Source organism: Apodemus sylvaticus, chromosome 3 (assembly GCF_947179515.1).
Source record: "Apodemus sylvaticus chromosome 3, mApoSyl1.1, whole genome shotgun sequence".
In the NCBI taxonomy this organism is placed as follows: Eukaryota; Metazoa; Chordata; class Mammalia; order Rodentia; family Muridae; genus Apodemus; species Apodemus sylvaticus.
The window spans coordinates 129,552,649-129,573,887 of NC_067474.1; the positions used below are offsets into that span (position 1 = coordinate 129,552,649).

The 21,239-nt window shown below is 45.6% G+C and overlaps 1 protein-coding gene across 1 annotated transcript; it reads right to left on the reverse strand.

Moving 5' to 3' along the window:
* Nucleotides 1-2,006: 2,006 nt before the first annotated feature.
* Nucleotides 2,007-19,642, reverse strand: LOC127681097 (cytochrome P450 4B1). The gene is made up of 12 exons (XM_052177032.1): nucleotides 19,423-19,642; nucleotides 12,571-12,712; nucleotides 12,343-12,387; nucleotides 11,039-11,166; nucleotides 7,328-7,452; nucleotides 6,940-7,091; nucleotides 6,702-6,808; nucleotides 6,100-6,290; nucleotides 4,233-4,366; nucleotides 3,120-3,184; nucleotides 2,934-3,016; nucleotides 2,007-2,562 (listed from the first exon to the last, which is right to left on the reverse strand). Exons 1-12 carry the CDS (start codon nucleotides 19,600-19,602, stop codon nucleotides 2,379-2,381), a joined length of 1,536 nt encoding a protein of 511 aa, XP_052032992.1. The 5' UTR covers nucleotides 19,603-19,642; the 3' UTR covers nucleotides 2,007-2,378.
* Nucleotides 19,643-21,239: the final 1,597 nt, after the last annotated feature.

A 21,239-nucleotide genomic window follows, 5' to 3' on the forward strand; every position in this document is an offset into this window, starting at 1 on the left:
CTTCCCAGTGTCATGCACAGCATTTGTCTTCTCTTGCTGGCTCTGAACACAGGTTTCCATGTTGCTTGAAACTGCTCCTAGATCAAGGCCCATGATGAGTTAGTTCTCTGCCTTCCCTGATATGCCATGTTCTGCTTCCTGAGGCGGGCTTCTTGTGGAGCCACTGACTGCAACCAGGACTCCTTCCTGTTCTCCTAACCTACCAGTGTGCTGAGCTAGTGCAGGCTGATTCTTAGGAAGGCAGAAGAGGACAGACTGGATACTCAGTACCTGACCAAGGGGAGAGACAAGGCAGGAGCAAGAGCTCAAAATATTATGCACAGAATGTTCAAGCAATGCAGAAAGTTTCATACTAGCCATGTTGAGAGAACACAGGAAAGCAAGAGCCCAGAACCCTGGCTCTAACCATAGTTCTAACCATAGGATTCCAAATGGGGTGAGTGTGTAACCAGAAAGTGGCTCTATTGCCTGCAAGCAATGAGCAAGACTAGTTCAGTTCACTGTCATGTACAGTTCCCCTCCATGATACACACAAAGAGACACTACACACCTATAACACATTCCACCCACACATGTGCATACACAAGACCAATGGTGCCTCATGCTGTGTTTGAAAAGTCATAAAGATGAAGCAGTTGTCTTTTGTGATGGCTGCCAGTTCTAGTGTCCACTCTCTCTCCCCAGGAGGTCCTAATACACATACACATGCACACACACACACACACACACACACACACCACATACACACATGCACATGTGCACACATATCAGAGTTCTTGGATTTATTCAAATACTCATAAAGAGCTGATATTAATGATGGTGTCTTGATCAAAAGACACCAAAGTTAGGAAACCTCAGCTCAAGTTTCATCTAGATTAGTGTTCCTCAGGTTCCTTCCCTTAATATTAAAATTCAGTTACAGCTTCCTCCTGTCAGAGAGGGGTACCTCCATCCTGTCTATACTACTGAGTGCCAAGGTGCTGAAGATGCAAATGATACCATTTAGACTCAGGTACCACCAAGAGACACATAATGGTTAAGACTGGGCAATCACCATCCACATGATAACTGTTGAAGTCTTACTACATTTGTTCAGAGAACCATTTATCTATGTGCTAGGACAAAAGGACAAGTTAGTTGAATTAAGGCTTATAGCTAACAGGCACACTATAATGGGCCCTTTACATCCCAGCTTCTAGTGAACAGGGATGGCTTTAGAGGAGTTAGCAAGTATCTTAGGGCAGCTCTTCCAAGCTGTGGCCTTCTTCCAAGCAGAAAAGAATTAATAGTAGGAAATGTATATGGCACATTTCCCAAGATGCCCTAGAGCAGTGGTTCTCAACCTCCCCAGTGCTTTGACCTTTTAATACAGTTCCTCATGTTGTGGTGACCCCTCCCCAACCATAAAATCAATTTATTGCTACTTCATAAGTGTAATTTTGCAACTTTAATGAATCATAATGTAAAATCTGTGTTTTTAGATTACTGTTGGTAGCCCCTGTAAAAGGGTCATTTAACTATCAAAGAGGTCATGACTCGCAGGTTGAGAACCATCACCTTAGAGACTGTACCAAGTCTCAGGGCTAGAATTCCTGGCTCCTATTTCTGATCCTAGCATCTAGTGTCTTCCTTCATATGGGGCTAATTCCAAAATATGGTCCTAGTGTGGTGACCTTAGACCTTGACCCCCAGAGATATAGGTACCAATGGCCACCAAGGAGCTGCTACAGGGACTGCCAGAGCAGGACCTCCAAATCCCATGTAGGCTCCACCCTGCAAAAGTCCTTTGCATCTTCATGCCTTGCCTTATAGAAAAGAGTTTCCTTTTCCCTGGGAAGCCCCCCTTCAATGTTACTGTACCACCTTCCCTAGCAACACTGTGACCCCCCCCAAAGTCCTACATAACTCTGAAATACCAACACCGAGAAGTACCACAGAGACACAGCCAAGAAAGACATCACACCAGTGAAAACATCTTTCATGTTCTTTCACTTTGGTGGTAGGCGTTTGCTTTTTAAAGTATTATTTATTTTGTACATATTTAGTTTAAGCAATCTTCCTTATGTCCATCATATTCCAAATGCACACTGAGACAGTTAAATAAATGCAGTTATGAGAAATAAATGAAGTTTCTCAAGGCAGCCAAATATGCAGCAAATGTGTGTGGATTAAAGGACTGAGTTCTAGAGCCCAGGCATTGAGTCATCCCACACACATGTTTATAAGAGAATGTCTTCCAGGAGACTGTCAACGTCCATGCTTTTATCTCCAAAGCCCCGCACAGGTATGGATCCACAGTGACTCCATATTCATTCTAGGAGGGCAATGTCCCAGGAAAAAACCCAGCCTGTGCTGCCCAGGCCTTGTTCTCTGAAGACCTACTTTCTAGACCCAGAGCCAAGTGGCTTCAGGTAGAGGTGAATGCCATTTTTGGAGCGCAAGATCAGCTGGGGGACCTTAATGGGGACCTTGGAAGGGTCTGGAGAGAATTCAAAGCGCAGCAAACTAAGGGCTGTGACCACCTTCAACTCGTTCATGGCAAACTGCTGCCCGATGCAATTCCTGCAGCAAGCAACAAAGAAGCATCATCAAGCTGTTGGCTAACCAGAGTGACAGAGCCTCGTGTTCTTAGAGGCCCACCAAAAACAATAACCAGTTTTGGACACATAATGGCTAGTTGATTTCTTGGTATGGGCTTAAAAAGCACAAATCCTAGGAGTGTGGTACAAAGCCCCAACAGGTAGCTTCACATTGGGAGCACTGGCTTGCAGTTTCACAGAATGAAAACAGCTGTCACACCCATTTACCAGGAACAGGAAAAAATAGCAAAAGGGCTCCCTTGTCACAGAGCACTCCAAGATGATGGCCCCCCAACTGATGGCCTTCACTTTTCCTCCCCAGTCATGAGGGCCTGGGAATGTTCTCCCCCCTACCTGGGCCCTGCAGAAAAAGGCATGAAGGCAAAGGGATGCCGGCCTGTCGTATTCTCAGGAGAAAAGCGCAGTGGGTCAAAGACCTAAGGAGATAGATAGGGCTTTCTCAAGTACTCACCAAATCCTGGCAGAGGGTAGCCCCACAGCCCATACCCTGTCTGACCTCCAGCCCCAGAGACATAGTACCTCTGGGTCAGGCCACACAGCACTGTTCCTATGGAGGGCATAGATGTGCAGAGAGATCAGGCTGCCTGGAAGCAGAAAAGGAGATCCCTGATAACAAGGAAGCAGCCGGGCCACCTCCACATTAGGCCTGAGTTCCCTAATGTCCCCATATCTGGGACCCCAGCCTCTGCCTGCTCACTGCTGGTAACAGTGAGCTCTTGGCCACAAAGTACTTTAATAATCAGCTGCAGCAGCTCCAATATCCCAGTACTGAGAAGAATATCTAACACAGATATCTGTGGAATTCAAGAACCCATCCTACCCACAGCAGGGTAAGCGGGACGTACTTCTTAAAGCCTCTTGGATTTCAATTCACAAGCTCTCAGGGAGTTACTGTGCTTTTAATAATAAGGGATACAATTCATTTGATGCTGATTCTATGTCAGGCTCAGGTCTGAACATTTTATAAAGCCACAACACAGAATTGGGCGTGTACGTGCATCATGGTCTATGTGAATGATCTCCCTGGAGTTGTCCAGGCTACAATAGTACCACAGCAGAATGATTTAATATAGTTTTAAACAGAAGAAGAATCAGAAAGAGAAAAAGTTCAGGCTACAAGAACTCCTCCCCTGAGAACAATGCAGCTAATGTGCTCCAGTGATTAGCTATGCCTGGGTCCTATCTTACTAACAGTCAATGGAACTCAAAAGCAAACCCAACTTTCACAATCACTACCTCAAAGGAACAACTCATGTTGTGTTTTATATATATATGTGTGTGTGTGTGTGTGTGTGTGTTTATATTATAAATATATATTATATATTTATATATATTGGAAGACAAATATATGTATCCTTGTTATTTCAATACACAGAAAAATGAATCCATATAACTACCCTGAAACCTAGAAGAAAAATGAACTTTGCATTCTCTTTACAGAAGAGGGAGTGGGAGGTTTGGGGGCAGAGGCAAGTTCACCCCTACTCTGTGAGCCTGGTGCTTGGGGCCCAGGGCTCTGTACACAAAGCCTGAGCTCTCTCCGCATGGTGTAAAGATGGTCCAGTGGTCCAGGCAATACTAAAGAGCATCCAGAGGACTTTCATTCCAGCCTCACTATTTCCACCAACCTACCTGCAGGTAGAGAACGTCCATCCACAAAGGTGACCGGCTTGCTGAGCTGGCGGTACACCTGGGGTACCGGTGGGTAGAGGCGGAAGCACTCCTTGATGCACATCGTCAGGTAGGTCATCTTGGCCAGGTCATCCCTGCCAGCAACACAGGACACTTGGGAACTGGGAGCAACCGGGTCCCGGGAGAAGGAAGGCCCCATCACCAACTTCACCACAATATTGCTTTGCCTTCCTGTCACCACCATACTTTCAACAGAGGAGTCAAGGGGTGGGGAGGCTCCAAGTGCCTAAGCGTAATGAAACACTGGGTGGTGATGTAGCAATCTAGAAGGAGAAGGCACAGCACCCTAGAGACATTTGTGCACCCAACCATCAACAGCAAGGCTACTTTTGTGTTGTACAGAGCCTTACTAAAGCAGCACAAAGGACATTTCTTTAGTTTCTGCTTGGCTTCCCTGTGGGCCTGGAATGGAATAAGGTGGCCTGATAATTTTTGGTTGAATGAACCAACCAATGTCCACGGGTGAATAAAGATAAACTCATATAAATACCTCTTTGGCTACCAGGAAGCCCAGACCCAAATGATGTGAGATCTAACTATCAAAGTATATAATACCTTCTTAAAGAGCCTCTAACTCCAACTCACTCTCCCCATAACCGTGACTTTTCATTTCTTGTACTGTTTTATTAAATAAACATCCTTGAAGTTGCTTCAGATTCTAAATAAAAGTAAGTGAATATGAAAATAAAATATGCATTTCATTCCTTGCCTCCGACTATCTGCATGATCACCTAGCCTAGAATGCACAGCTCTCCTCACCTGAGGTTGAACCTTCCTTAAAGTCAGTTCAAGCCCCTCCCCTATTCACCCCACTACCCTTACCATCTTGGCCACTTGAAGTTACTCCACCCTACAGCCTTCTCTGGATTTCAAGCATGTGAGTCTGACTTTCTGAAAACTCCCCCAAGAGCAGCAAACTGGCTCCTCCTCTCCTCTTCACACTTGCAGTGAGCACTTTGCTCATGGCTGAACCCTCAGAAGGTTTCCAATATCCAAGAAGGAAACCTTAGTTATGGAGACTCCATCCTTCACATCTCTGGCACTGGAATTACAGATCAGTCCTCCTCAAGAGAACAGAAACGCCTGATGCTGATAAGCCAGTTTCTGTATCCCTACTGCGTGTCCTGTGCAGTGTCGGAGGCATATCAGGAACTCAGTGGGAGGAGGTGGCTGTCAGGCTACAAAGGGCCACAAAGAAGAAGTTGCACAAAGGGCACAAAGAAGTGGGTGGGACTCCCAGACCACTCTGAAAGAAAAGTTGTCCCTGCTGGTGTCACATTCAGGACTTCAGGCTTGAGCTGAAGAACAGGGAGTGGGGAACCACATAGAAGTTTTTAAGTATCGGCATTTAGAAATTAGTCTCCTTCACCATAAAGAAAAGTGAGGAATCTGGGGGCTATGTGCTGGCACCCAAAGGCAGGTGGCAGGTGGCAGGTGGCAGGAGGCAGGTGACAAGGAACTGGCTTTCCCAGTGTCCTTTCACCTTCATCTCCTGCTTCTCTTTCTCAGCCTTCTTTGCTCTATCCAAAAACCCAATGGGGATTCATATTCTGTCATGATGAAATCTACCACTATTGACAACTTTATGTGACACTGAAAAACTCCATTTGGGGAGAATGAAATGGGGTAGAGGGTACACTATAGTTAACCCCCAAGAAAGTGACACAACGACAACAAGGAACAACTGTTGCTAGCATCACCTCACCTCTGAACAGCTGTGTGTTGTCCTTAGCAGACACAGGCAGAGTGGGTATGACCTGTGCCTGGGCTGAGCAAGATGGGCCAAGCACACGCTCAGATCACTCACCACTGGAAGGAGTCCTGGTCTCCTAGGATTTCACGGACCTCCTCCCTACACCGCTGCTGGTGCTCAGGGTAGAGGGCCATGCAGTAGAAAAACCAAGAGATACCACTGGTGGTGGTGTCGTGGCCTGCAAACATGAATGTGTCCACTTCAGCCCGGAGGTCTGCATCTGACAGCTTGATCCCACTTTCATCCTGAGAAAAGGCACAATGAGGCAGATCACAGCCTTTGAGTTAGGGATGAGAAGAATGCTTAGTGGTAGTTGTCGGGTGCAAATCTGAGGAAGCCTAAGAAAGCTTCTTGGTAGACTAGGGGGAAGAAAGAAGGAAAGGAGGGAAGAGAATAAAGTCTAAACTCCAAGGTTCTGCAATGCCAAGATTTTTAGGGATCTTAGAAATGTCTTCAAGCTGCTACCGTGTGGCCCAGGCTGCCAGTTCCCTAATGTCACCGCCCAGCCACACACATGCTGCATGTTTTACCTTTGTTGATTTGTGCCATGGGTAAGCAATACATTATACTTGCTGGACTAGGAGCCTGCTTCAGGAAGAGAGCCTAAAGACCTCCCTGGGACCGGCCATCAGACAGGGCGGGCTGTGTGCACTCACCCGGGCCCCCAGGAGAATGTCCAGGAAGTCCAAGTGTCTCCGCTGCTGAAGCTTTTTCTGCTCTTTATCATCCTGCAGGGCTGCCTTCCGCTGCCTGATGACCCGATCTGGACCAAGAGCATAAGTGTCACTGCCTATTCTGACCTTCCATCAAGAAGGGTACAGAGGATCCCAGAGGACAAACCAAAGCTTCCTAGCTGGTGTGGAGGGGTGGGGGAGGCTTGAGGGAAAGGCCTACCTGTGTGGTCATGGGCTGTCTGGCAGGCCCGCAGGAAGCGGCGACCATGTGGTGTGAGCCAGTAAATGAAGTCATTATGGTACTGGAAGGAGTCGATGCGCTGCTGCATCAGCAGTGTGAGGTCACTGACTGCCAGGTAGTAGCTATTGTCGCTATACAGAAGAAAGTGGAGGGAGGGGCAGAGGCCTGAGCAGTTTTCTTTTAGGAATCCCTATCAACAATCTTCCTGTTCCTCTTCTTGCCTCTTTAAGCCTCCTTCTTCACTAACAAAAGTGTATCCCACCACGAGTAGGCTCTGGACAAATCAAGGCCCATCTCCTCTCCAAGCAGAGACCAGGAGGCCTTCCACCTTCCTTCTATGAGAGCCTTAGGTAGAGGTGCTCCTGACCTGTGGCCTAGGCCGCTGTCTCCTTTGCCAAAGGTGCATTTCATGAGGGTGTCCAGCGCCATGTGGCCTACGTCACTGAAGATGTCAAAGCTTTTATTTTCACTAGCCTTTTTCTCCCACTTGTCCTGGAATCCAGAAAGAGAGAGGAGGTAATATGGGAAGGAGTTGGGCTGCCTGGCCAGGGAAGAAGGTAGGTTAAGTACAAATCTTTCTTTCTCCCTCCTCTCCTCCAAATCCAGTCCCCAAGTCATATCCCCAGATGTGTAACAGAATCCCTACTGTGGTCTCTCCTCACTTTCAGCCCCAGGTCCCCAGGGCCTAAGCATGTCCTGGTGGAATACCCCGATATTCTTCCTCCTGTGGACCCTCTTACCCCTCCTAGCCCATCTCCTTTGCTAAGTGTCGGCTCCTAATACCTAGAAATGTGTTTTAGCAAGAGCCTGTCCCTTATGGAAATACCTATCAAGACTGAAAAAAATTCCCTACTAAGCAACACACAGCCATCACACCCTTTTAAAAACCAGAGAGGGCAAAAAGAAACTGGGGACCAAAACACCCATGCAATAAAGATAAGACCAGGTATAAGCACCTAAAATTACAATCTTTCCAAACCTAGATGCCTAGATACCAGCATAAAAAAAAAATTCAAAAACAACTAGTACATGTCCCCACTAGGGCCCAGCTACCTTACCACAGCAGGTGCTGAGGATGTCAACATAGTTGAAGCATAAGACAAAGACTTTAAAATAGCCTTAAAGAGGAAATGAATGAAAGATGAAAGCACAAACAGTGGGGGGAAAACAGAACTGTTCAAGTCCTGCAAGTAAAAATAGAATAAATAAAGAAACCCTAAACCATGGGAAATCTGGAAATTCCTACCTCAGAAGCAAGACTCACCAACAGAAAACAAGAAGAGATCTCAGTCTTTTGAGACAAAATAGATACCTCAGACCCACCCACCCCCCCAAAAAAAGTTACATCTAAAAAACACTTCTGGCACAAAATATCCAGGAAACCTTGGGACACTACGTAAATACCAGATCTAATAGTGATAGAAATAGAGAAGAGAAGAAATCCAGGTCAAAGGCACAGAAAATATTTTCAACAAAATTAAAGAAGAAAATTCCCCTATCCTTATGAAGAAGACACTTATAAAGATACAAAAAGCATACAAAGACTAAATGGAATGACCACAGAAGAAGTTCCCTTGGCCCATAATCAGAACACTATATGTACAGAACAAAAAATATTAATAGCTGCAAGTGGAAAAGACTAAGTAATATATAAAGGCAGACCTATTAGAATAACACTGGACATCTTAATGAAGACTCTAAAAGCCAAAAGGACCTGGATAGATGTTTTACAAACTCTAAGGAACCACAGGTGCCAGCCAAGACTTCTATACCCACTAAAACTTAAGCCATAACTATTTACTAATCCAGCTCCACAGAAGGGAAACTCCAATCTAAAAAGGTTAATTATACCCAGAAAAACACACACAAGAAATAAATAATCCCAGACCAGAAAATCTAAAGAGGTGGGAGAAACACACACACACACACACACACACACCACAACTAACAGCAACAACAACAAAATAGCAGGTATCAACAAACACCATTCATTCATATCTCCCAAAATCAATGGACTTGTTTCCCCAACCAAAAGTCACAGACTAGCAGAATAGATTTGAAAACACAAGTTATCCTTCTGTTGCATCCAATAAACACACCTCGACATTAAGAACAGACATCACCTCAAGGTAAAAGGATGGAAAAAGATATTCTAAGAAAATGGACCCAGGAAGCAAGCCAATTTGTAATATCTGACAAAATAGACTTTGGTGCAAAACTTGCTGGACCAAAGTACACTGCATACTTTGATGAAATACACTGCATTTCATCAAAGAAAAAAATCCACCATGACAACATTTCAAAAACAAGGGCACATCGCTTGTAAAAGCAACAATACAGCTTAAACCATATATTGGCACTCATACACCAATAGTTGGAGACTTTGACACCACACTCTTACCATCCAGACAAAAACTAAACAGAGAAATGCTGGAACTAACCGGAGTTATAAGACAAATGGACCTAGCATGTTTCCAGAACATTTCACCCAAACACAAAAATTTCTTCACAGGACCTCATGAAACATTCTCCAAAACTGACCATATACTCAGACACAAAGAAAGTCTCAACAAATACAAGAAAATTGAAATATCCCTGCATCTTACCTGACCACCACAGACTAAAGCTCAGTATCAACAACAGAAACCTTACAAACTCATAGAAACTGGACAACACATTGCTGAATGAAAAGTGTCCAAGACAGAAATTAGAGACTTGAGTGAATTCTAGAATTGAATGGAAAAATCCAGACTAGAAGGAAAATACACCTGAACTTATGGGACATGGTGAAGGCAGTTCTAAGAGGCAAGCTCATAGCACTAAGTGCAGACATTTTAAAAGTGAATAGATTCCATGCTATAACTTAACAGCACACATGAAAGTTCTAGGATGAAATGAAGAATCACACTCAAAAGCAGTAAAAGGCAAGAAATAATCAAATTCATGACCGAAATAAATATAATAGAAACAAACAGAAAACAGAAAGAATTAATGAAACAGAGTTGGTTCCTTGAGAAAACCGGTTAGGTTGACTAGCTCTTAGTGCAGTTGTTCTCAACCTTCCTAATGCTTCAACCCTTTAATACAGTTCTTCATGTTTTTGTGACACCAACCATAAAATTATTTCATTGATACTTCATAACTGTAATTTTTCTACCATTATGAATTGTAATGTAAATACCTGACATGCAACCTCTGTGGAAGGGTTGTTTGACTCCCAACGGAGTGGCAACCCACAGGTTAAAAAGGTGCCTTATCCAAATTAACTAAATGCAAAGAGAGAATGCCTAAATGCACAATATTAGAGATGAAGGGGGCATAACAGCAGACACCAAGGAAGTCCCGAGAATCATAAGGACATACTATAAAAACCTGTAACCCATCAGACCAGAAAATCCAAAAGACATAGATAATTTTCTCAGTACATGCCATCTGCCAAAGTTAAACTCAAGATCAAATAAGAAATTCAAACAGACTTGTAACTCCTAGTGAAACAGAAGCAGTTACTAAAAGTCTACCAACCAGAACAAAAAAGCCCAGAGCCTCATGTTTTTAGTGCAGAATTCTACCAGACTTTTTGAAGAAAAGTTAATAAATACCAATACGCAAGTTATTGCACAAAACAGAAACAGAAGGGACATTGCCCCGTTCTTCCAGCTCCAAGCTCCTAAGTGAGACCTGACATTGCTCTCAGTGATGAGGGTCTAAACAGGTGTGAAAATGTAAGTGAATTTGGAAATGTAAAGTATTTTATGATACTCTGAAACATAGGCAGCCTTCTAACTCTCCAGTAGGGGACGTATGGTGGCTTCCCAGAACCAACTTTTTGTGTAGCCAGAAAGAGCCAGGTCTCCTGCCCCAAGCTGCCTCAAAGCTTGGGTGCCTCCACAGTACACAACAGAGAGAAGGAAGCAAAGCAGGCCTTTGGCACCATAGCTACAGACATAACGATGACAGGACCTCAGGGACTCTCTTCCCAGGAGGGCACACTTGCCTTCACCCAGGGCAAATGGGGATGGGGAAGTGGGTGGTCCCGCAGCCTACAGTTCTAGGAGCCTGCCACAGGGAGGGAACTCACCAGCATCATATTTGTGGACTCAGCAAATATGGCTACATAGGGCTTCAACACATCATAATGGAAGCCAGGTGTGAGCAGCTTGCGGTGCTGGAACCATTTTGGACCGTCCAGAAGCAGTAGGCCTCTCCCTGAGAAGGGAGGAGAGATGGAGGCTGTGGAGTCCAGGCAATCCTGCTCTACCCCTGAGAGCTGAGATCAATCACAGCCTCTGACATTCCCAAGCCTGGAACACTCAGAGGATAGGAGACAGGTACTACTTACTCCAAGACTCAGCAGAGACTCTGGTCCCCACCCCCAGGCTGCTAGGGCCTTCCAACATGGAGAAGGTAGCAGATCTTAGCTAAGTCAAGTCTAGGATTGTTACCTCCCTATAAACCAGCCCTTTCTTAGCTCCCAGGAAATTGCCAAGGGTTTTTGTTTTTGTTTTTGTTTTTGTTTTGTTTTTTAAAGGAACTTTGGAAACACATATGACTTTGGGTCAAGAAGACACAGTGAACTCTACCGAGATGTTTCAAGAGTCCTTAGTCCTGGTTCAGTTCCTAGCACACACATGATACCACACAACCACATATAAATCCATTTCTAGGGGATCCAACCTGCCTCCGCAGGTACCTGTGCATAAGTGGCATGTATCCACAGAAACATACATACAGATAAAAGTTAAAAAAGAATACAGCCAAGTGTGGTGTTTGCACACCATTAATCCCAGCACTCACTCAGGAGTCAGAAGCAGGTAAATCTCTGTGAGTTCAAAGCCAGTCTGTTCTACATAGGCTAGCTAAGGCAATATAGTGAGATCCTGTCTCAAATTAATTGATTAATCAATTAAAAGAAGATTACTCAATGGCTCCCACTGTATTCAACATTGGTCTACACACTAACGGCCAAACTTGGCCCATCTTCCCTGCCCAGCCTCATCTACTAATAGAAGTCTGCGTTCTCTTCCAGCCCCTCAGACAGCTTGCAGCCTCCATGGTCCTACTACTATTAGACCTTTTCTCAGACTCTTCTCCTGGAAAGCACCACCTTTATAATATCCTACAGGATCACCTCTAGGAGTGCCTCCTCTAGGAAGCCACTCTTCAAGCACACAGTGCCTTGCCTCTGCTTGGGAGGAAAGCTGAATGCCCCGCAAGGATATCCCCGACAGGCAGGAGCCCTTTCATTGCTCCCACCTCCCCACAGAGACCCTAAGCTTAGGACAGGCAGACCAAGGAAGGGATGACCAGTGTGGCAGGGCAGGATTCTTGTCCCTTAGCACAAGGGAGGGAGGAGAAGGGGCAGAATGACAGATGCTCACTTACCGATCCACTGGAGGAAGAAGTCATACACATCTGCAGCCTTCGGGTCTGCAGAACAAGGGGACATCAGTCAAGGAGAAATAGGACATTCTCAAATGAGGCACAGTGACAAATTAGATAGGGATGTGGTCATTCTTTTCCCAGAGTCTAGACACAGCCCTGACCTCTCCCAACTTGATCCCTAGGGCTATTATTCTCAGGAAACCCCACCCTATCTCCAGGGCACCTTACCCCCTCGGCTGTACACAGCTTTAGCATAGTCAGGCTCATAGATGTTCAGGAAACCAAGGAACTGTCCAAGCCAGAGTGGGTGGGCATAGGGGAACTCTTGAGACCAGGTTACCACCTTGTCCAGGCCCCCTAACTTCTGGATCTGAAACAATAACAGAAGACAAAGATCTCACAGGAACCCAGTATTCCCAGCAGACCCCAGGTTTCTGGGCAGAAAAGGAAGGATACTGCCCAGACCCTCAGAGCCTTTGTCCATCCTCCTGTATCCCATTCCTGCACATTTCTAGTGCCCTTTCCAGTCCCAGAGCTGCTGCTCTGAATCCAGGAATCCTCATCTCACTCCTCTCCAAGACCCTGGAGATGATCCTACCACCAGCTGCGCCTTCTCTGCAATTCTGGCCCTAGTGTTCTACAGAGTTTGCTGTAATCGCCTTGCAGAATCATCTTTCTGAATCCTGAATTCAATCCAAAAGGTTGCCTTATGCATGCAATGGCAAGGAGCAAAAATGATAAAAAAAATTATCTTTACCTATAGACAAAAGGAACACTCGTGGTGCCCTCCTCCTTTCTGGCTGGCATCCCTTCTGCCCTGTCTCTCTTCTTTTCTGTCTGCACTTGAAGTGACTGATAGAACACCATCTTGTTCTGACTTCATTTTGTGTCCACTTAGAGAATTCTCAACACTCCACCCTCCCAATAGCCCCGTATGTCTTGGCAATGAATTTCTATGACTCCAACCATGATCCAGAGGTATTAACCAAAAAATTGTCACATTATGTCTAAATAACTAAACAATGTTACAAGGTTACTCTGATCCTTATCTAGCATTGATGTAATTGTGGTTTTTGTCTTTAGAAATGTTGTACTCCCGAATTTTGGCACCAAAAAGCTCTGAGGCATTAACCTACTCTTGGTTGTCACCCAAGATTAAAGAATCTGATACTCTTAATTGGATTAATTACTCTTAATTGATTACTTAATTCAATTAAATACTCTTAATTGGATACTCTTGAATGGATTATTTCCCCAACTTGGGGCTCCATCCATTCTGCTCCCCACCTTTCCCAAGGCCAGGCAGCATCCCTGTGCCCTTCTGCAGCATCCAAACTACAGAATGAGACCTTGGCCTCAGTCACAGACTGTCATGGCCTCCCTAGAGACAGCCTCCTATGAGCCCTGATTGTTCCCCAGGAGCCCATAAGAGTGAAGACAGCTCTTAGCTGTCTGGACCCACTTTTGCAGCTGCAATCCCTCAAAATGATTGCTGAGACATTGTTCTTCTATGGATCATGTGGTTGCTGGCAAACTTCTCTGAGTTACACAACAAATGCTTCAGATTTATCCTCGGATGCCCTAAACTGGGACACCACTATCAGATCCTGGACAGACTGTTTTCTCACAAAGGAAGGAAACAGGAAATTATGGCATAGAGATAAGTCACTGCACCCAGTTCCTAAGCAACCTGCCCCCATCATTTCATTTGCACCAGTGTTAACCCTGGCAGCAGTGAGCAATAGGAAGGATTTGCTCTCTAACATCTGAGTAAGTTACACTTCAGGAATCAAATCAGAATGGGACATCAATGAACCTTGGTTGAACCATGACCTCTTCATAGGTGGGAACAGTGCAGTCAAAGGCCAACAGAACTATCTCACATGACAGAGCCGACCAGGAACCATGACTGAGTTTCCTTCCTGTCAACAAGTCTGCTCAGGCCATTCCCTAATGAACCTAAAAATCAGTTGGACAGTATCCAAGGAACAAGCTCCCTGCTTCACCAGCCTGTGGCTGCTACAGTGCTCTTGGGGACAAAATTTTTCTGCTTGGGAAGATGGCTCAGTAGGGAGTAGCACTTGCTTCCCAGGCATGAAGACCTGAGTTTGAACCCCAGCCCCCTACTTAAAAGCCAGACATGGTGTTTAGCATCTGTAACCCGAAAGTGAGTAGAAAGATGGAGGAAGGGATTTACTGACCTGCCAGTGTCTCCAAAATGGAAAGCTCCAGGTTTAGTAAGAGATCTTCTCTAAAAAAGTGAGATGTTCATCGGACTGAGCACCGGAACTCCAGTGGAGGAGTTGGGGGAAGGACTGAAGGAGCTGAAGGAGTTTGCAACCCCATGGGAAGAACAACAATATCAACCAACCACCTAGCCACCCCCAGAGCTCCCAGGGACTAAACCACCAACCAAATAATACACATGGAGCACCTGTGGCTCCAGTTGTATATGTGACAGAGGATGACCTTGTCTGGCAGCAGGGGGGGGTCCTGTGAAAGCTCAATGCCCCAGTGTAGGGGAATGATAGGGAGGAGGGCAGGGAGTGGGTGGGTTGGTGGGGGGAGCCCCCTTGTGGAGGCAGGAGGAAAGGTTGGAGTGGAGGGTTTTCAGGGGTGGAAACTGGAAACTGGGAGGGGGGATAACATTTGAAATGTAAATAAACAAAATAACCAATTTTTAAAAAGTGAGATACTAGCCGGGCAGTGGTGGCACACGACTGTAATCCCAGCACTCTGGGAGGCAGAGGCAGGCAGATTTCTGAGTTCGAGGCCAGCCTGGTCTACAGAGTGAGTTCCAGGACAGCCAGGGCTATATAGACAAACCCTGTCTTAAAAAAAACAAAAAACAAAAAACAAAAAAAAAAAAAAACAAAAAACAAAAGACAAAAAACAACAACACAAAAAGTAAGATACTGATCAGCAGTTAAGAGCTATACTGCTTCTGTGAAAGACCCAGCTCCCAGCACCCCTGGAGTCTGCCTAACCTCCTGTAATCTAACTCCTGGGAATTTGACATCCTCTTCTGGACTCTGACAGCACCTACACTCACATGTACACATCCCCACACTACACCCACAATCACCCAAACACACATATATACACACTTATGTAATTGTGAATTCTTAAAACTCTTTTCTAAGAGGCTGGAGAGATGGATCAGCAATTAAAAGTACTGCCTGCTCTTGCAGAGGATCTAGGTTCAGTTCCAGCCCCTTCATGGTGGCTCACAACCATCTGCAACTACAGTTCCAGAGTTCCTGAGACCCTCTTCTGGCCTCTATGAGCACCAGACACACATGATACACAGGTGTATATGCAGAAAAATACCCATACTCATAAATTAAAATGATGTGAGTTTTCTAATCTTCTCAAAAAATGAATGAGTAAGGTAGAGAGCCATAGGAGACACCCAATATCTGGCCTTCACACACACACACACACACACACACACAAACACACACACACACTTTCATCTACTTTCAAGACAAAGGTGAATGTTTAGAAACACCAACAACTGGAGGTAGAAGACAGGGACTCCTTTTCCCCCACATGAGCTCAGGTATCTCCAGTATAATACATTAAATCTTTTTCAGTTCAGTTATTTTTGGACTGTCCAGATTCTTAACAAGATGTCTCAGTCCCTGAACTGAATGACACCTGCCAGGAACCCTCCTATGAGTCCATGTGGGGCCCTCTGAGGCCACTCAGGGAAGTCTTGGGGGATTACCTTAGTAGCTCTCCTTCTGGGCGGCTATCCCTTGGTGTCCTTGTGTGTGCAGGGTTAGTCATCCTGACCTTTTAGGTACTCTTCCTACCACATACAAGACAATTAAGGCCCAGAATGCATAAGGCCAGGCCACTGTCAAGATTTTAAATTAGAGACAGAATACCAGGAGGCCTGTGGTGACGCAGTCTCTCCTAGACATGGATGCATAGTCAAGACCAGAGCAATATAAGTGAGCACGTTAATGTGGAAGGGGGAGATTTTCACAGGGTCTAAGCCCTAGATAAGGAACCACGGGGAACTAATGACTCTGGAGAGACTGAGAATGAGTCTCGCCCATGAATGAACCCCTTATTGGTTTTCCAAAGCAGAGCAATGAGTCTTGAAACCATATAAACAATAATAAAAACAGACCTAGGGATATACATATATGTGTTTGCATATGTGTTTGTATTCATACATATGTATGTCTATATGTATATATTTGAGAACACACATGCACATACACAGATATGTAACAATATTTTTTTTAAAGAAGTTCTCAAATTGAGGGAAAACACAGGAGGGAATTGGGGATGGTACCTGGGAGTCTCTGAATAAAGGAAGGGGTTAGTGATATAATTTCATTCCAATTAAAAACATTAAAAAAATTAAATAGAGCCAAAGAGCAAGAGCCCCTTCCAGTAAGAGCAAACCAAAACAAGAAGCATCGTCTCCGGAGCAACCCTGACTCCACTCCTGTTTGCCTTCCACGCTGGTCCCTGTCCCTCTGCATCTGCTTTTATAGAGTTGTTCAGACATGTTTGCTTGGTGGGGAGGATTGGGAGAAACCAGTAACCAGATGGATTTGGTTGGGAAGGAGAAAAAGGAAGCAAGTGTGTCATAGTATTTTCCACCAAGCCTCTCACTCCAGAGATTTCACATCTGACACCCATTTGCCCAGCTGCTTTCTCCATCCTTATCGTTTATCCTACTGATACTCATCTAACTCAGCAGTCTGAAGATGCCGACTCCCACATTATCAACAGGGTAGAGCAAAGGCCCACGGTCAACATTGGCTGAGTAGAATAAGCCAGAGCTCTCAATAGGAAGAGCCAGAGACTGGGTTGGAAACTGATACTCTCTCCACACACACACAAACACACAAACAAACCACAAACACACACCACACATAAACACCACACACACACAAAAACATGCTGACAAAATTATGTCAACTCAAAGTATTCCTTGTGCTCCTCAGAGGCCTCTGGAAACAGGGCATGCCCTGCCTCAAAGGGACATGTTCTGAGGTCTGAATATGAGAGGTAGATGATGCCAAGGCCTGCGGATTGTATCTGTACTCCAACTCATGCTGGTGGGCGCTTCCCTGCTGTGGGTCCTCCCCCACCATGGGCCCTTCTTTCTTTCCTCCTTTCTTTCCCATGCCATCCTCACTATGCACTAGGATCAATTTTCAGTTCCTTGGCTCTGATTTGGTGTCTGTTTGTTTGCCTGCTTGCTTTTTTGATTCGCTGTGTTCTGGATTAAAATACAGAAGTCCCTAGTCTAGTTTTGACTTAAATCCTGAAGCAGTAAGTATCCTTAAGTGGGCACCTTATCCCCCTTTGAATCTCAACACTAGGGAAACATCTGTTCTCACACTAGGGAAACAAATCCCTCATCCTGCCTTTTACATTCTCAGGTTGAGTGTGAATCCAACCACAGCAGAGGTGCCAAGCCCTGGAGGAATTCAATGGTGCTGTGCCTATGATGGTTTCCCGGGAAACTTTTAGAGCTCTCAAGATCAGCCTGCACTCCAGTCTTGGCATGGCCTCCTGGTGTCAAGCCAGTGCCCTTCAGATAGTTATATTGGCATGAAGAAGCTGAAGTGAGGCTCTGTTCCAGGGTCTCTGTGTACTTCCAAGATAGAACACCTGGGAAGAAGAGAGCAGCCAGCTCTGACAAGGAGTGGGGAAGAATGGACCATATGCTATTGAAGTCCATTGATTGAGGACTTCCCCAACTTCCCCAACCCTGATAAAAGCAGGTAAACACAAAGGGGGCACAGAGAAAAGGGGATTAAAAGTCCCCTCAAATGCCTCTCATGCTCTTTTAGAATGTGACCTCACCCCTCTACCCTTGGTAGAGACCCTCAAAAGTCATCCTGATCCGTCACTCCCTTCCCCACCACTCTCCATCCACTATGGACTTCTCCCCTACAATCTGGCCCTCTGTGTCCATTCATTCAGTCATGCCTGGACTGTCCCAAGTTTTGTGCTGTACCCTGAGGGCACGGGAATAAATCAGGCCAAGTCAACATTCTCTAAAAGTCTCAGACTAGTAGAAAAGATGGAAAAATACTAAAATTAAAAGAATGGAGCAAAGTGCACCTCTGGGGAAGCACCTTCATCCCCCCTGGGAGCAGGGAAGGCTCTGGTGTCTGTTTTCTCTCACCCAAGCCATCCTCCTCCCTCCCCTGGTGTTCAGTGTACAGGTGAGTTCATAGACTGTCCCCAACAAGTTATCTGTAAGGGACAAGAATAAGATTAGAGACTAAGTTCATTTCCAGTGTCAGTTCCCCAGATGGAGGAATAAAGAGGTAGAAAGAATTACACTCCCTTTTGAGACTTCAACCCTGGCATCCATGCCTGGGCTCCCAAACCTGCCTGAAGCTCAAAACTCCAGAAGACTTAGTCTCAGGCTCCCAGTTCCAATCTAAGATGTTAGTCTCCAGATGTTTGGGAGGTATGTGGAGAATCTGTTTCTCCTGCTTGACTCCAAACTCCTTACCTAGTGTTCAGAAGGTCTGCATCCCCAAGAGGAGTTCCTGAGACTGGATGCTAAGGTGAACCCCTACTGTGCTGCCTTAACAGGAGAACCAACCAGGATCTCAACCTGGGGAAATGCCATAGGATCTCAGCCATACAAAGGAGAGAGAGAGGGACCTCCCAGTTTTGGGGGTACCAACCTCTCAGACATGCTGGGATGCCTCAGAAGACAGTACTTTCCTCTGTCTTTACTTTGAATGTCCTTCTTGGCACCAGAAATCGTTACACTGCATAGAACAGGACTCTTCATGACTGCCTAGTCGTTGGGCCGCACTTTGAGGATTTAGTTTCTCCCAGGTGTGATCCATCAACAAGCCTCCACACAAACTTGCACTCTGTGCCTCAGAATAGTGGGATAGCATCTCTGGCCTTCTGAAGCTGCAACTTTGAAATGGTGTGTTGCTTCTGAAGCCAGCTTGAAAGGCAGGGGTAGGGAAGCTCACTAGGCATCATGGTTCCAGGCCTCACCCTCTTGTCCAAATTGACAGCCTCCTTTCCCAGCCTCCAGGGGTTTAGACCCAACTCCCCCATATCCCCACATACCTCAAGGGCATGACCAAAAAGCCAATGTGTGGAGGGCCCTGGGAAGCTGTCCAGAGCCCTGGCCAGCTTTTGCCTCCGAAACAGCAGGCTGAGGAGCTTGAGGCCGATAACCATCAAGAGCACTACAGAAGTCCACAGGCTGAGGCGGGAAAGGATCGGGGAGAGGAAGCTGAGCGCCATGGCTAAACTTGCAGGACCCAGGCTCCGACTGCCTCCAGCTGCCCTGGGTTGCCTTATACTCTGGATATGGGCACTGTGCCAGTTCCCACCCCCTTGCCACACCCAACAGCCAGTAGCAGCTCAAACTGGGCCAAGTGCCATAGGGTGGAGACAGCTGCCTCAAAGCTCATAGGCAACAGAGGATAGAGTATGACTGACTTCCATCAAGATGTAGCTTCATAGAAACCAGATCGTAAACATCCCGTTGTAGTTTCTTGGAGCAGAGAGCAGGGGGCAGTTCTTGGTGCAATCATTAGCAAAACAACTGCCTTTCTATTTTACAATTATCCTGTATGTTCAAGGGACTTTATACACACTATCTTACTTAAACTACCCAAAGAGGTCATAGGCCCTCACTCTTTATATCTGTTTTCCAGATAAGATCATCTATGCTTTCTCATTAGACAGCTTGCACTGTCCCCTCGATGTGGACCCATGACAGAAATGGTACTTTTGCCTGTTTTTAATGCTCTATGTCCCCTTTTTGTGAGATGAACTTAGGGGCAGTTACAGCCCCAAAACTACACCTGAAAATATAGTACAATCTGGACAGGAATATAGAATATACATTCAAGGTGATGAGGATTAATCATAAAATCCCTTTCGAATAGATGGAACCACTCAGGCCCAGTGATGAGTAGAGAAATATTCAGTTTCCCAGAAAGGCTGTGGCTGCTCTGAAATGCCACAGCCAAGGGTTTTCTGTTGAAGGACCCGCCTTGCCAGGGAATGCCTGCTGTTTGTCCCTCCAAAGTAGAGTTGTATCATTCAGGGCAACCACAGAGCACATTTACCACCAGTGTTTGAGCGAAGGTCTTTGAGGTAAGCCTCCTTTCAGAAGGGTGAAAGGGGTTGTAAAGCATGAAACATGATCTGGCATAGCATGCATAAATCAGGAACGAGAATCATGTCAACACTCTAGAGTGAAGGAACAAGAACGGTGTTCCCACAAACTGGTAGAAACAGCATTTGCTAGACATAATGTTGGCAAAGGGAACTGTGCCCTGAGCTCTTTCTTTTTCCACTTTCCAGCCTCCTACTGGTGTGTCCCATCAGTCAACCAAATCAGAAAGAAGATAGTAAGGACATAAAGGAGGAGTCTGTGGGAGTCAGGTTTTCAGTAGAGACAGAGAAACAAAGTGAGTATTGTACAGAGGTGACAGGGCCAAATCAGGGCACACACATGGACTTGGAACTCCAACAGTAAGTCCTGACTCAGAAAATGGTGAGTTGTCAACCTGGCTTTGTTGTACCTTCTGGCAGAGGAGGCTGGGGAGATAGCATAACAGACCCACCCACAGGCCAAGAAGCAAGAGATAATATGATGAAAAGGACTGCAAAAGTTCCTTCTTCATTGGTTTATCCCACTTCTGACAATTCATATCCATCCCGATGAAAATGCAGCTCACCCAGGTCAGTGAATTAGGGAACATGATAAGCTCTCTGCTGAGTTTTCACATTTTATTGTGAATTTGTATATCAGCATGCTCCCCCCAGGAAGGGTGATAAAGGATGTGTTTGAGGGAGGACCGAAGGGTGCTTCTCTGAAGCTTCCATCCACTGGTCTTAGCCTAGCTCTCAGGGCTGCCATAGAAGAG